At 34.2% G+C, this 17,553-nt stretch overlaps 1 protein-coding gene across 4 annotated transcripts in view; it reads left to right on the top strand.

Moving 5' to 3' along the window:
• LOC145686626 (protein C-mannosyl-transferase DPY19L3-like) overlaps window positions 1–17,553 on the top strand; it is a 142,011-nt gene that overhangs the window by 17,721 nt on the left and 106,737 nt on the right. For all 4 annotated transcript variants that reach the window (XM_081760090.1, XM_081760089.1, XM_081760091.1 and 1 more), the window contains exons 2-4: window positions 3,584–3,761; window positions 12,333–12,479; window positions 15,921–16,273. In XM_081760090.1, coding sequence (XP_081616216.1) covers window positions 3,666–3,761; window positions 12,333–12,479; window positions 15,921–16,273 — 596 coding nt within the window. In that variant the 5' untranslated portion in view covers window positions 3,584–3,665. The remainder of the gene's footprint in view (window positions 1–3,583; window positions 3,762–12,332; window positions 12,480–15,920; window positions 16,274–17,553) is intronic.

Here is a 17,553-nt window from a genome sequence, read left to right as displayed (position 1 = left end):
TTAGGTATTTTACAGTTTGTAACTTCGAATTAAAATTTGGAAATGAGATGATTTGTCCATATTTTTGGGTGTGATGTGTGCTAATTGCTAGATGTGATTCAAGATATAAAGGAAACAATCCAACTCGAATTTTAAGTTTAGCATCTAGTTCATTGCTGTTTAAAATACACTGGGAAAGGGAGAAATGCACATTCAGAAGTCCAGTCCAGTGGTTCCGAATCGGTGGTCACGACACAATGGAGTGTGACGCAGTCCTAGAGTGTCCCAAATGTCTCAAAGTATTAGAATTTAAAAATCATGAAGCATTTAATAATCATTTAAAATCAGTTTGCAGACAGACTGTACCAGTCAACAGCTCCAGCGGCAGCGACAATGGTCAATACTACATAAAGTCACTACTTAACAGAAATTTATACTCGTATATTATTATAATTTCTATCATTAACAAAAAAAACAAAAAAAAAAAAAAAAACAAAAAAAAAAAAAAAAAAAAAAAAACAAGTATGTCGCCATGCCGTGGGTATTAAGTAAAACATGTCGTCAGTCAAAATAGGTTGGAAACCACTGCATTAGTTTACGAAAGCATAATGCTGCTTTAGGGCTTTTTCACCTTGGAATCGACCTTGAGCCAGGTGTTTTCAAAAATCAGCTATCCCAATCTGTTCCTCCCATGAAATTACGTAAGGATCTGTGAAATTTTTTTCTAACAATCATAACGTAGATAACTCCGGTTTAACTCATATTATTTACGACATGAAAGTGTGCAGGCCTATTATAAATCTGGGCAGACGGTAGGAAAATAAAAGGTCTATGGGGCATTAGGAGATAATTAGTGAAAGAATTGTAATTTTTGAACTATTATTTCTGGTCACCACTTTTAACTTTTCCTGTTTAAAGTGAGGGTTCGGCATGCGCCAACAAAAGATAAGTGTCGAAGGTATTTGGATGCTCTTTCCAGGAAGAAACGTAAATTTCATGGTTCCCTAAATTTGACCACGTATTCTTAATTTGTACGCTCAGTTTTATATATGATATCCCTAATTGAAATCTTAAATCTATCTACCTACTTCAGTATCGTAATTTCTAGTTTTTGTGTATCCTTTGAACCCACATGAGAAAGCAACTGAACACCTAAACCCTGCTATAATAGCGTATTTGCCCTATTAATGGTAGGTAAGTGGGCTAGAACTGCCTTGAGGCAATATGTATTTGGAAACTTGATGACAGTTGGCTTAGATATATATATATACAGCAATAACCTATATTTCTGTATAGGTCTCATTCTTTGTGTATAATTCGAGATAGTGAGTCAGTCTAATACTTGGTTATTGAGCGTATGAAACACATTATAATGTATTTGTAGCCGATATTTCCAGTACTTCCCACGGGTGCTAGTTTTTCCGGGCTAAGGCTTAAAACTAACCCCTATCATGGTCTTCACTTATATAATGTTGAAAGACATCATGTGTAACGCACAAGCTTATAGGTCTAGATTAAAAAAAAAAAAAAAAAAAAGTTTATTATTAGTGCACTAATTATTGTAATATATATGAAGAGTTTGTGTATATATATTTTTCACACCACTGTTTGTTACAACATAAATATTTCAATGCAAGCATAGAGGATAGTCTTAAGTCTTAGCCTCGGAAAAGAGTGTCCGTGGGAAGTACTGGGAATATCGGGTAAAAATACGTGAAAAGGAACATTATTCAGGTTATTTGTTGTTATACCAATCAAATACTATCACACTATTGCGAGCGGTGATTATATTCAATGAGAAAAAGCGGAAAGGTTATTACTCACCGCAATAAAATAATATCTATATCTATCTATCAATATATATATATGTGGTGAGTAATAGCCTTTCCGCTTTTTCTCATTCAATCTAATACTGTTTATCGATATATTAGGCGATTAAGTTAGATGGGTTTGTTAGTTTATTTGCAATAAGAAAGCACCATAGGGTGATCATAGAATACAACCTATACCTGGTTCTAGACAATACCCTTTCTATAAATGTTAGCCTATAGTAATATAATAATCGAATTTACACTACTCCACAGTAGTTACGAAAGTGAATTTAGTACAAGTCAAATTATGTCGAATTGCTTCTTACAGCGCTAGGTTCATACACATGGATTTCCCTGTTTGTAAATCAGCGAGCTAGAATGGTCCCATTTAACCTCAATCGACCGAAACTGAAATAAAAATGTGCTCTTTTCATAACATACGAATAATATATCACGTTACCTCATTTATCATGTTAATATATTATTAGCGCTGTTGTTCTAACCCAATGAAAAAACATACACTGGCTTAAATCTTTTCTAGTCTGTCTATATTGCCCATTCTATACCACACATGTTCTACTTATATTTGAAACACTATACGGTGACTTTTTTTTTTTTTTTTTTTTTTTTTAACAGATTCCGAAATAATGCATGCGTTAAGTGATTGACACTTCCACTTTCAACCTAAGTGCAAGAATCAAAGACACATTTTCGGTTCCAAAAGATGTGTCTGCTCGGTAAAAAAAACCTACACCAATGTACGTTTCACTTTATTCCCATAAAAATAAATTCCCCTCCTTTACTTATCTTTGATCTATTTGCTCTGTAAAGTTCCTTCTTTCATAAACTTAAACATAAATTACAATTCTTGCTTTCATTAAAATATTTATAAGTCAATACAAAATATAACCATATGTAGCTCATGACTTTGGATCCATCGGAAACAAATGAACAGTAAATACTGGCGGAAATAGGTCATGGTTAACCTTTCGTGACTAATTTGACTAATTGATACGATGAGATGCACATACACAAAGAGTAAATAAAAATTCGGATACCGAAAAACATTAAATCTCGAACGGTTGTAAGCTGCTCCTTACCTCTTCCTCGACGCAACAAAAGAAAAATATGTTGCTATATAAGAGACATATGTATAAAATTCTCCGCTTGTTTATAGTGTGGAATATACAAATGTAATGGCATAAGTTTAAACTTTGATGATAGATTTTTCTTTACTTCCTAATTTATGAGGTTTGTAAAATCCTTGGTTGGTATGTATTTACGTAAGATTACAAATGATAAACACTTAATTAACGATCTGGAACTGCAGATTACTCAGCAAGCTAGTGATATTGTAATTATTATATACTTTTTTTTTTTTTTTTTTTTTTTTGAAACATTTAAACACAATTAACAAATAAGAAGGTATATGAATGGAAACCATTAACCATACTGCTCTGTAGAATTAAGTTTTTTTTTTTTTTTAAATCCTCATCCAGAATCAAATATTTCAAAAAGACGAACAACTGAATATCAGATTGCGATATGTTACGGCAAAATTTAATTCTTTTCACTTAACTACTTAGATTTTCTCTTTCACTTATTCTAATGTATGAGAAATTTTATTTACAGTTAGACTTCTGCAACATACATAAAGTGTAAACTATGATTTTGGTAGCTTTGTGTATCATTAGTTTTCCATGCTATCTTAAAAGCTACTGATTTTATACTGCTAGAGTTTATTACTCAGTTATTATCTTTATTTCTTTTTTCTTTTTTTCTTTCTTTCTTAGAAAATATGCATCATTTACTGTACAATGATGTCTGCTGTTAGACTTTAATTTGGTTTGAAGACGAGCTGAAAGAGTCAGGGAAATGCCGGCACAATTAAGGAAACGCAAGCATAGAGATCCAATCACAGTATTAGCTTCGAAGAAGCAAGAACGGAAATCATTTAAGCGTATGAAAGAGGTAAGTAAAGTGATGATTATCTGTATAGATTAAATATAGAATTTTTGTATTATATTCTTATTTACTACTGTGTTGGAAACAAAGATTTTATATTTTTTTAAAAAAAGAAAAATAAATGGATATTCTAATTTGTTAAAAAGTGATAGTGCTTAAGTGTAATTATAAAAAAAAAGCCTTAAGTAATCAAGAGGAACCATTAATATGGTTTTCCTTTTTTATAATAGCTTGTCCTAAGGGACAACGGTGATAAAAACTAATAAGACGACATTTTAATTGCAAAAAAATTATAAGTTAAGCACGTAATTTAAAATTAAAGACTGATAAATTTTGTAATATAATGGGGATTCAGACTGGCAGAAGAGGTAAGTGGAAACGGAGGCAGCAGAAACATTAAAAAAAACATCATCATTTTAGCCATGTGCAAAGAGACTAATCTTAAACTTCGGATGAGAGGTTACCATGTACACATGTGAGTTTTAATTGCTGCCACTCGTAAAAGTTAGCTTTAAAAAAATAAATAAATGAAATAAAAAAATAAAGTCTGAGCTTTCTAGTTTTAGTTTTCTTGCGTAAATAGTTTTGTAACAAAATAACTCAATATGCAAATAGCATCATTCATATCCTGTTACGATCAGATCCTGTTACGTTGATCAAAACTTTCGTAGTGACCCTCGTATATGTTAAAATTCTCCATGTGTTAATAAAATTGTAATTAAGCATTTTAAGGTAAAACACGTTCTTTTACTTAACTGCTACAAATAAATAAATAAATAAAAATAAAACCTACCTCTTATGCACAAATTTAACAGCGTGAGATACTGTTTGCCAGTAAATAATATAATTTAAAATCATCTACCATATTGGACTAAGGAAATATTTTATTAATCATAGCTCCCCAGCTGGACTAAAAATATATTTTATTAATCACTACAAAATTCTGGCAACACTAACCTAGATGCTCCTCAGCTTTTACGTTATTCCTTAATTGTTCTTTTCTTCCTACTTCTTTCTTTCCCTATCTTATGAGACGTTTTAGCGAAAGCCCTCGTAATGTACTTGAAACCTTTTTCGATGTATGAACAGATCAGAGAAAAGAAACAAAGTGAAAATACTTAAGGTTAATGCACTAGAAATCAGTTATCCCTAGTAGTCGGCCATGTAGTAGTTAAAAGTATATGAAATAAACAAATCCAAATTCTTCGCAAACAGAATCGTGAGTTCCGATAGTCATCCTCAGAAGCCGAGCTTTGACACACTATCTGGTGGAAGAAGAATGAATTTTCGGAAATGAGACTTGCGATCCATACGTGTTAAATATAAGTATGCAGTAGATATTTCGAATATATGAACGAAATATCACATATTGTCACATATTATTGTCTCACATATTAAATTCCCTCAAATTCAGTTGTTTTATTAAAACAAACGTGCTTTTAATTCTGAAGATACACTTCGTAAATAGAATAACAGAATCACTTGTTATAGCGAAGATGATTAGTGTTGACAAATTACTCTCATTTTTTTGTTGTATCACGTGATTTTGTTACTTCACTTACGAAGCGTATCTCATGGTTCTAAAAAACATTTTTGACCACTGGAGTTGAAGAAATCTAATACGTGACCAATTCTCTGTTCCAAATATAATAAGCTTACTGAACTACCAAACAAGAATATTCACTAACAAGCCATGTGGTCTGAGTGAGAGCACCGGCTGCAGGAGTGAGAGAGTGTTTGGCTGTTCTGGGAACCGAACTGGGTGGCGTAGTGGTTAACTCATCGGCACGGTGTGCCGGAGATCCCGGGTTCGAGTCCCGGTCCAGACAAGCCACTTTTTCACTCTTTGTAAGTTGTTTAATTCACACCTACAGAGGATTGTGGTGTGTAATATATAAGAATATCCACTCATATATTCGAAATATGTAGTGCATAGCTAAAAGTTAGTGTAGACAGAAACATGTCACATATTAGTAAATTAGAATATAATGTTCCACTACATTCTACGAGGGTGATTCAAATGAAAACCTTAAAAGTGATATAGAATGCCGAAAAGTTGTATGATGTAATTGGTATTTGAAAGTATTGTTCCTTGAGTTTCACAAAATGACGGATAGGTGGCAGAGTGATGTACAGCACAAGAGACGGCAACAGCATTAATACGAAGATGACCGTACCACTAGCAACATGCACAGCGTTAGAGCAGCACTCGGTGATACTTTTTTGAGAAGTGAGATGTCAAACGTATTTAATTCATCGCAGTATGACAGCACAGTACGGTGATTCGTGTTTTATGTCCTCGTATTAGCAATTAAAATATTTTTTTATATACTGAATAATTTCTGTTTCAGTTATGGAGACGTAGACTGACACTGGATTTTTTTTTTCTTTTTTGGTAGTACATGTGCAGTATTCAGTCGTTTAAGAGCAAATTTTATTTTGTAAAATTATTATATATAGAATTTCAGTTACAATATTTTCATTGTGCGAAATTTAAAAGAAATAAATATTCGAGGCCATATACGTAATTTTTTTAGGTGCGAGATTGAATTATTGGCTCACTGGTGAAGGAATTTTCATCATAAGATGTAAAAACCCAGTAGTCGACCCGCTTATAGTTTCTCCACAGTTTTATGTCCTGTACATTTAACAATAACCTGTTCACACATTATTAAAAGGAGTTTATTACAGGTAAAATTAGTAAGAGAGTTTTCCTATGATTTTTTTAAGAGGCAAAATTCGCATTTAATACGTATATATGGCAAATTTCATTTCCGAAAATTCATTCACCTTCCAACAGATAGTGTGTCAGAGCACGGCTTTTGAGGCTCACTATAGAAATTCACGATTTCTTTTGCGATAAAGCTACGGTTTACGTACTCAATATACTTGTAAGTGCTACTCCGACTCAATGATACCGTTTTCTCCCCGAGAAGAACAAAATCTGCACCTGATCTACAATCTTCAGTAGCCGACTACAGGGAATGCCTGACTTCTAGTGCTTTAACCATACGTATTTTAACTTTGTTTCTTTTTTGTGGTCTGTTCATAATTAAAAAATGTTTTAAGTACATTACGAGGACTTTCGCTAAAAGGCTTCATAAAATAGGAAAAGTAAGAAATAGGGAGAAAGAAAAATTAATGAATAAAGTAAAAGCTGAGAAGCTTCTAGGTTAGGATTGCGAGATTTTTTAGAGGAAAAAAGATTTTACGATTTTTAGGGAAGCAGAGAAGAGGAAGAATGTGAAATTCAAAGTTTACATATAACAAACACTTGTATCGTTTTACATAGTAATGTAAAATAATTTTAATTTGAAACTGGTTGAGGTTCATTTAAAATAATTGCAACATGAAATATATATATATATAATTCCCAGTGGGATCTCACGAGGTTTGTATGCTACGTTAAGCTCTAAGTTCTCGTCACATTTAGTTAGTCTCAGTGAAACGGACGCTAACCTCATATCTTACCAATTATGTCACACAAATCTTTGTTGCCCTTTGTATTTTAATGAACACTTTGCATCTCTTTATAGTTACACATCCTTTTTCATACATTCAAAAAAAATAGATAAATTAATTAAAAAATAAAATAAAATAAATAAATAAATAAATAAAATAAATAAATAAACCCTTTAAAGGACAGATCGAAATTCACGACTTGGAGTTCTGCGTTAACTAGTTTATAGTAAGGTCCTGACATCACGATCTATCGAAACTGAGATCTGATCCAAACGATGTTGACAAACGAAGGCTAAGATGCTAAAACCTTTAAGGCGTGCTGGTTAGATAAGAGAAAAAATGTAAGCTGTTGCATTTCCTTCATAAATACTAACCTACATAATTGGACTGTGTTGTTAAGAGTGTGCTAAAATTTTTCTTACTAATGATAGGAATGGCGAGAGATGCCTTCAGGAGGAAGAGAATACTATTTTGTAGGTTCTTGAATAAAAAGTTGAAAAAAAGATTCCTAAAATGCTTCGTGTGGAGTATTGTACTGTATGGGTCAGAAACATAGACATTACGCAAAAATGATGAAAAACGACTATAAGCTTTTGAAATGTGGATGTGTAGAAAAGTGAAATGAAATTTTTGACTTTTACGTTCCACATTTATGCCGGCAAGGCTAAAGGAGACGGTGATGGTGAGGAATGAAGAAAGTGGGAGGAAATGGGAGAACCCCGAGGAAACCCATGCACACGGTGTTTGTCCACCACAAAGTTAACTTGGCGGGATCAGGGTTTGATTCCGGGACCCCATGCACCAGAGGTGAACGCTAAAAATGGAGAGAATTAGCTGGGTGGAGCGGAAAACGAATGAGAGGGTGTTAGAAATGGTGGGGAAAAAAGAACAATTCTAAATATTATTAAGAACAGGAAGAAAAACTGGTTGGGACATTGGCTAAGAAGGAGCTATATCGTAAAGGATGTATTAGAGGATATAGAAACAGGAAAGAGAGGGAGGGAGCGAAGGGGACTACAATTAATGAACGATGTCTAAACAGAAAAATCGTACGTGAAGACGAAGAAGTTAGTGGAAGACTTGGGAGCATGGAAGCTTCTCAGTTTGCAGGAAGTGACCTGGCAATAATGGCAGAATACTTATGATGATGATGATGATGAAACTATAAAAACATTTTAAACGTATCCATTACTAGAATTCCTTTTACTTATTTGAAAAACCTGAAGAAATTGTTTTACGGGGAAAATTAAAAAATACTACGTCAAACTAACAGGAAAAATGTAAGATTTGTCAGCCCTACTCTAGGTGGACTCCATGTTGTAATGCAGGGTTACATAATTATATTACCAGGCTATATGTAGATGAAGATTTACTACAAGACAGTAATCTACATATTTTTAATCTAATTGTTAAAGAAAGCTGTCTCCGTAACAGTCAGATCAAGTTTAGTAAACCAAATGAATTTCGACTCATCCTTATGCCCTGTAGGCTAAAACAGTGTTTCTCAAAGAGGTCCGTAAGATCTCCCTTCTAATTCTTTGAGATTGAGCATTATTATTATTATTATTATTATTATTATTATTATTATTATTATTATTAATAATATAATAATAATAATAATAATAATAATAATAATAATAATAATAATAATAATAATAATAATAATAATAATAATCGAAAAAAATCAAATTCAAAGATTTACGTATCTCATGCTATAACCGAGAATAAGTAGAACAGATGTAGATTATAAAATTTAATAAGGTAGGTATTGTAACTATATATAATTTTGACGTTAAAATATAGATAATTCTGAATTGTTTCACATTGTTAGTAAACAAGGAAACACTTGTAAATGTTATTGTTAATCCAAATATAGTCTATTCGAATTAGTCATTGTAATTTTTGTGGGTATTCCAAAGAATTGAAACAGTCAAAGAAAAGACCCATTTGTTTCGTGGAACCATAGGCATCACAAAAACTACAAAATTTCTAAGATTTCCATATCAACTTAACACACCGTTTTATACTGGCCCTTTCAGATTTTATGATTTTTACGTCACGTGAAGATGATTGAAAAAGTACTAAATTTCAACCTTCTAGGTTGATTAGTTTTCGAAATTTTACGGTTCAGAATTTCCAAATTTAGTAAAAAAAATTGCATATATTAGCTTCTTTAATTTGATATATCTCGGCCCCTAATTAACGTACCGAACTAAGATTTACGTTATTGTAAAGCCATTGTTTTTAGCTTTTTCTGATATATAAATCAATGAGGATGTACTAAAAGGAATTTTCGAAAATTCGAATATCTCAAAAAGAAAGGCAATTTTAAATTTGAAAAAAAAAAAAAAAAGTATGTTAAACCTTTGTAAAGATACGCTCAAAATATAATTTTGGGGCTGTTATGGGATCAAGAGATATAGACATCAAAGGAAATTGTGTGAAAAAGAAAAATGCCTTACGTGATTTGTATAGTGTTCACTGAACTTTCCTTGCGTTGTAACATTTGGCAATCATCCAAACTACTCAACTGTAACGCATCTATAAGCAGAGACTAACCTTTAGCTAAAATCTTTTGAAGAGATGTATTTCTGGAATGGTAGTTCTTTTGACGTTATCTTTAGGAATACGGTAAACACGACCTGTAGATGTCACTGGGCTCACTTTGCATAGAATGTATCGTGACTGAACTCATAATACATCCATCTTATTTGGATAAAAAGAATTAAAGTGATTGTCCATCAGGGTGCAACAATGTTACCTTCACCTGGTCATCTTCTTGATTAGTAGTGACGACATGTCCGAGCTACCAATTTCCTTCGTAAACTGTAGTCACATATCCATGAATTTCATATAATGGGAGCGTCCTGGATTTAGTAGCTGGTGTATGCTAAAAATCGAAGAAAAGTAGAAGGGCTTCGTCACTACAGACGTTCTATCACGAGGAACAAAAGCATGGAGTCTTCGTGTCCCTGGAATTCCGTAAATATCTTCAAAACTTTTTTTTTTCTAAAAAAAAAAAAAAAGAAAAAAAAAAGAAAGAAAGAATCCATCAATCACAGCATATTCTGAGTGAGTAACAAATATGAACTCAATCCCTGAGATACTGTTCTTTGCCCAATCATAAAGTTGTAATGGCTCTAAGATTTGATCTGAGAATGGACGCTGGAGGCTTGCTTTTCTTGCCAGTCTCTTCACAGCAGGCCCGTATCCAGGAGGGGTCTAGGGGAACCGGGTCCCCCTAAATTTTTGCTGGCCCCTCCTAAAATTTTCACGGTAGGCTTACAAGTGAACTATAATATGGTGATGAACTATAATGTGGTCCCAAACTTCGACCGGGCTCCCCCTAAATTTTTGGGCTGGCTACGGGCCTGCTTCACAGTGCCTCCTATACCATCGCATGGGCCTTTACCATGAGCTGTGACAAAAAAAGTGCCACTCAGCCTTTATTCCGAAGTCTTGTTGGTGTATGCATAAGTTTAAAAAGTTCTTACGGTTTTTATACTGTGCAGCTGAACCATCCAAGTAAAAAAATTTCTCAGGGATAATACTATATTTGCTTCGAAGGAATTCCAGAAGTTTCTTCTGAAAAGAGTAGAATGCCACAGTATTGTGCTCAAGGCAATCAGATATTGTAACCGAGATATAGTGGTCAGCTTGTTACCTCTTCAGTGACAAATGAAAAGGGGTGGACTGTAGCTTGGTTGGTATTTCAGTGAAATGATTGTGCCTCATCTTATACAACAATCATAATTTTCCGCGATCACAAACAACAACAAATTAACTTTCAGAATTTTTTCCTTTAACGTGGTTGTTGCTTTGCTATGAAGTCATGATAATTAATATGAATTCATGATTCTTTGAAGAAGATCATTTAATTTTTGACAGAATAGCTCAATACATTCTGATGATGGCTTCTGAAAAGTTTCTAATGTACATCTATCAACGGGCAATCATTGACTGAAAGTCATAGTTTCGATTAAGTTTTCCTCTAGGGCGTCTTCCAACAGTTTTGATGACTTCAGTTCCTGGGCAAGAAGAACAAATTCTTACAGAACAGTCCTCAGAACACAGGTTCACACGTCATGAGGTATAGGCAGTCCTTGAAGTTATTATGACACTATTGGTGAGAGTTTGTCACTTGGCATTTTATATAATTAATTTCACGTTTTGGTGTGTCGTACAAACGCAGTGTGCGTTCCATTAGCTCCAGCTAACACTTTTTTCTTTTCGCGAAGGTCTGCAAATTTGGAAAAACCCTATGCTCATATAAGGAAACTGCTCTTTAAACAACTAATGTGCTTCCTGCAAATTACACAAAAGAAGACGTTTAGAAATTTTAACTTTCTTCCCATACTGTCTCTTACTGATGGCCAGTCTTTTATGCCTGGTATAATCCTAGAAATGTCATCACTTTGGCAGAATTCCTTGACTGCTTGGGCGTTTTCAGATGGAAGAACTTTACCCGGTTCATTTCAGTTATTTGTATCTCGCGATCTCATAATTATATTTTGACTGTATCTTGATAAAGGCCTAATTTACATGTGAGATTTTTTTTTCACAAATTTAAAATTGCCTTTTTTTCGAGAAATTCGAATTTTCGAAAAAAGTTTTAGTACACTCCATTGATTTATATATCTTAAAAAAAGATTAAAATGATGGCTTTGCAATGACGTAAGTCTTAATTCGGTACGTTAATTAGGAGTCGAGATATATCCTAAGATAGGCAATTTTTTTTTTTTTTTTTTTTTACCAAAATTGGAAATTTTGAACCGTAAAATTTCGAAAACTAATCAACTCAGAAGGTTGAAATTTGGTATTTTTCAATCTTGCTATGGTATCTTCATGTGACGTAAAAATCATCAAAATCCGGAAATGTGAGGGGAAAAAAATGTGCTCTTTTTTGTGTTGATTTGATATGAACTAATTCAGATTATACAATCTTGTATGAAAGACATGCACTGAAAAATCTGCTGCCAATACAGTTACTGCACTCTGTCACTAAATCAGTGCTCCTTCTTCTCTTTTTATTAAAAGTTTCTTATTTCTTGTCTTTATCTATGATTTTGCACGCTTTGTTGTCAAGCATTAACTATCCTTCCTTTTATTTTCCAGCAAGCCGAAGCTCGACGTGTCCTAGAATCATGTTGCAACATTGTAAATCACACATTAGGATTTATGTTTTTTCTGGTGGTCATAGTCAAATATTCAGAATATATAGAACATCTGCACGAAAATGAACTGTGGTTTTCAAGTATAAAAGTAAGTATACAGTTTACACTGGCGTGCATAACTTTAGACGAAAGTGAATTTCTCATGCTGTATTACTCTGAAGTGACATAAATTACTGAAACTTGGACTATACATAGAAAGTAGTTCTATAGTATGATACAGGAAATAACAGAAAGAAACACATGATTAGAACAAAAATGACACTTTTATATAGAGGCAGTAACTCACACTGAAAGCACTATTGAACTTATGATGCCCAACCTGACATTAAAAAACAAGTAGAACGGTTCTTGAAAGTTTATGTAATTACCGCGGACAGCGGTGCATTCTCTACAGCGTGCTCCCGTGCCGCTTGGTAAAGAGTTGTTGTAATATGGAGTTCCATTTCTCTACCAGCGCAATTGACAACTGTTGGATGGTCTTTGGTAAATCTGCACGTGATGCAAGACGTCTTCCCATAGTATCCCAATCTTTCTCTGTGGGATTCAAGTCGAGGGAACATGCAAGACAAATCATTCACCTAATATCTCTCGTTCCAAGAGCTCCACCACCTGCGCTGTTCGATGCGGTCTTGCACTATCATCCGTAAAGAAGAAATGGGCTCGACTGCACCTCTGAAAAGACGCACGTGGAGTACGGTTGATAAAAACGTTGACCAGTGAATGTACCGCGTTCAGAAATTGGGAGGTCGGTATGCCCATTCAACATTATGCATTGAGACAAGAATACTGGACCGGACCACCAAAATGATCATGTTCGATATTGTTCCTGTGTTCATTGCGTGTTCCCACCTCTCATCACGTGAGTGCATATGCAAGAGTCACTACTCAATCTGCTCCCATCGGAGAAGAGAACGGAATACCATTCTCGCTCGGCCCAGTCCAGATCTTGGCAGCATCGGAAACAGTGCAGCCGATGTGCGAGTATCGTTGGAATATAACGTAAAGACAATTGGACAAAGACACTATCCCTATGCAGTCGTCGTGCCACTGTGAACCGTGAGATTGGGCGACTTGCAGTTCTCTTAGATGTGTTTGCAATTGTACCCGCTGTTTGACGTCGATTCCTCCTTGCCTGTTTCACAATGTATCAGTTGTCCTCTACTGTAATTGACCGTAGTTGATCACCACCTCTCCTTCACACATCATTACTTGTGGTTCGGAATGTTTCTCATGCTGTGGTTAATATCAAACTCCTGGACCACACTTGTCGTCACATTTAATCCTTCTTCCAGTGTCTCGATGAGTCTTCCCCCGTGTGAAGTCATTCAAATGTTGTTTCCTAGCCATGTTGTTGTTGAAATACCACCATAATGCACCTTAATAGCTCTCTGACTGATACTGTCTCATGTCTTTCATTCAAGTGCTTTGTATTGGAGAAGGAAAACCATTCGGCGCCACGATCACGCTATGCAATGTTACATTGTGCACGTGCGGGAAACCTCTGGCAACATGCTGCCGGGCTTCCATTTATTTCCATCGACTACACAATATTTTATGTGATTTTATCTTATCTCGTCCTTAAGTTCTGCACAGTAGTATATTTCTTGTGTGATATACCTCAGTTACTATTATTAAACTATTTTAGATGCAGGGCATTACTTCTTAATTTACCGTTTTTGCTTGCGAATTAAGACGGAGTACTCTTCTGACGTACCTTATTATTATTTTCACTGAATTAATTTTGATGCAATTGTGTGCGAAATATGTTTAGGTGTAGAAACAACGAATATTTAGGTACGAAGAAAATAATAATAACAAAAAGATACAAAAAACTGTACAATCATCTTTCACATAATCAAGAACTACTGTATCATGCTAGGTAAATCACATGTATGTGGCAAATTTCATGTCAAAAAAGCAGTAAATAAGAACAATAAAACAAAAATAAAACTTTCTTGTCCATTTAGCAACATCTTGCTTTACTCATTCTAATTTTCATATTTATGATTCTTTTCCTATAAAATTTACCACAAATATATAGTTCCCGATTATACACACAGTATCAGTAATAAAAATACCCTGCAAAATCATTATCAAATTATACTCTTACGAGAAGACAGTTATAGATATGCGACAATCATTTTGGACATGAGTGTGCGTACCTTAAATTTTTTTGCGGATCAGTTCGATCAGAAAAGTACTGCTCATGCTAATTTAGGGGAACAGTTTTATATATATATATATATATATATATATATATATATATATATATATATATATATATATATATATATATATATATATATATATTGTTTTCTTAAGGATATAACCATTTTGAATTATGATCAACATCAATGTTCAATTACTTAACTTTGAATAATCCTGGAGAAACCAATGCTAATGTATGGAACAGTTTTGCGTCTACTATCGCTCAATGCGTCTATCATAACTATCTATATCATAACCATTATTATGGTGAAACATCTGATCAATTTATCTGAAATCGTCACTTTCTGAACTTGTCTTAATATGAGTCCAAATTAATTCGTAAACGCTCTTGTAGTGAATACAATGTAAACGGAGAGTTGAAAAGCTATGGAAAGAAATAACTGTTATCGTGAAACTTTAAGCATGAATCCTTTGAGCAGTTATTTTGAAATTTTTATCTGTTACCCAAGTAAATGCCAGGATGACATGTCAACGTTTGATCTAATTGTGACCATTCTCAACTTCTATGCAGGAAGTCTTTTACTTTCTCATTAGTAATGTTTTTGGTGTAGACTGACCTTGTGGTTATGTCTAGAACTTAGTTAATAAATAAGTAAATTAATAAGAAATGAAATGAAAACTTTCAGTTTATCTATAATGCTAAGGGAGACGATGATTAAGTCAAGTGAATGATGATAAAAGAATTGGGGAGTGAGAATGTGGGAGGAAACGAGAGTACCCCGGGAAAACTCGTAGACACGATGTTGTCCACCACAAAAATACTTAGCCGATGATCGAACCAGGGACCCCACGCACCGGAGATAAGCGCTCTACCACTGAGCCACCGTGGACCTTTATATAAATCAATAAGAGTAACTTTAAAAAAAAAAAAAAAAAAAGCGTAGCAGGCTCGTTACACGAAACTTCTACCACGTTAGTGAAGCAATTAAGTGAATGCAGAATGTTAGCAGGTTAAGATGTAAGAATAAGGGTTAATAACTTACTTAACGGCCCAGTCAAGTCCTGTAAAAGAAATAATGAATATAATACTATGAAACAGTCATAATACAAATATTGTATGTCAACTTCCTCGAAGCTATAGGTTAATGTACTTGCTTTCGGGGTGAGAGACTTGAGTTCGGTTCCTGGTGGGTATTTATGAGATTCGAATATTACGTCAAACATTAGGTTCACGTCTCATGTAGCTTCGATGCTGAACGAGACACTAAAGTACAAATCAACCAGTATTGTACATGATTGTTTATGGCAGAAATAAGAATACGTCTAATCTGTTTTTAATATATTGATTTCTCTCTTTCAGGAAATCGAAAGAGAAATATCGTTTAGGACAGAGCAAGGGCTGTATTATTCATTCTACAAACAACTAGTTCGAGCACCGAACTTTTGGAAAGCCTACCAAGAGTGTTTGCAGGATAACAAAACTGAACATGGCCGTACCATTAATGCCTTCGAAAGATTCAATATCTATCAAGAATTTGTTTTGGCTGGGACATACAGATACTTCAAGTTCAAGGTGGCCCCAATTTATTTCTATATCAGATGCATTTTTCTACTTCATGGTCTGTTTTTAGGGGTCATTTTTTTAACCTCTTGGAGCTTCGCAGGGTCATGGCTGGCAGGTCTTTTGACCTCCATACTATTTTTGTTTAACAGGTAAGATAAAACTATTAATTTACGGAAAGTCAGATAAGAGCAGTGTAATTGCTAGTAAACATTAATTTATCAGAAGTAAGAGTCAGTTTAATTACTTGTAAATTTTTAAATTCAATGTTTAAAATTCAGATAATTGCCAGTAAATAATAACGTGACAGAAGTAAAAGTCGTTGTAGTTAGTTATTTAATTAACACCTCGATTACTTGGATGCAGCTTTCTATTTTTCTCTGTTTAAAGCCAGACTTAATTCCTTTGTATAGTTTCCTCCCTATATCTTGTATTAGTTGATCCGCATATTTCAGTGGCGACATTCCTCTGGTAGTTGGACTCATTAGATGACCATCACAATTAAAATTGTAAGTCGAAACTTGTTTGCAGATAAAAGAACTTAAAATTATTAACTGCTACTATTGTTTCAGTGCGTGACATTACCTTATACAGATTGTTGTCAATGTAGTTTGTAACTCGTTAAGACATATATACCTGGTGATTCACGAAATCCGTAACAGGCTTTTAACTCAGCACCTAGTGCACAAAAATCTTTGAAACAGAAAAATTTATTACCAAATTGGATGTGTCGAATCACGTGGTGATGCTTCTGAAAACAGGGGCGTCTCAGGAATACCTCTACTCGGAAGCAACTTCAAAATTTTAAATGGAAATATGGATTTGTTTTGTCCCCATTGAAACAATCGCTAAATTTTGAACAACTTTGAGAGGAAACATTTTGTCGTATCTCTTACCATTTGGGAGCTGAATGAGTTCATTAATACGTCAATGCGGGGATTTCCGCATGCTGCAACTCAAAAGGAGTAGCAAATAATTGTTTGAAACTAAAGCGAAGTACGAAAGTGCACATGAGGAAACAAACGGGGCAGTTTTCGAAACCAATGGCGTCACGGGAGTACCTCTTGGGGGCTGACAATTTCAAAATGTCTTTCTGAAATTGCTCTGTAGCAAATAACTAGGTTCATGCCCCCATGTTTTGCTCATCCCTTTGGGAACAGCAGAATCGTTACTTTTTCTTCATTTTGACCTATTTTGTTTTGTTGTTGCATCGTAAATAGTACCTCTTCTTCTTTTTCCCCCAAGCAACTCAGCTTCTGTATTAGCCATACGATACCAATTAGCATGAACTTAAAATATCTCATCCAAGGGAGAAAAAAGTTTTAAAATTTCCATGTTGCCCACAACCTATGGTTGAGGTGAAAAAAAAGATTGTTTATAAAAGTGGTTCAATATTTAGCGCTTCTTTCAACACAGGCAAAACCGACCCCTG

Source organism: Thermobia domestica, chromosome 5 (assembly GCF_964235325.1).
Source record: "Thermobia domestica chromosome 5, izTheDome1.hap1.1, whole genome shotgun sequence".
Taxonomy (NCBI): domain Eukaryota; kingdom Metazoa; phylum Arthropoda; class Insecta; order Zygentoma; family Lepismatidae; genus Thermobia; species Thermobia domestica.
The sequence above is the reverse complement of the archived record's forward strand: the minus strand, read 5'-3'. Positions and strand labels throughout refer to the sequence as shown.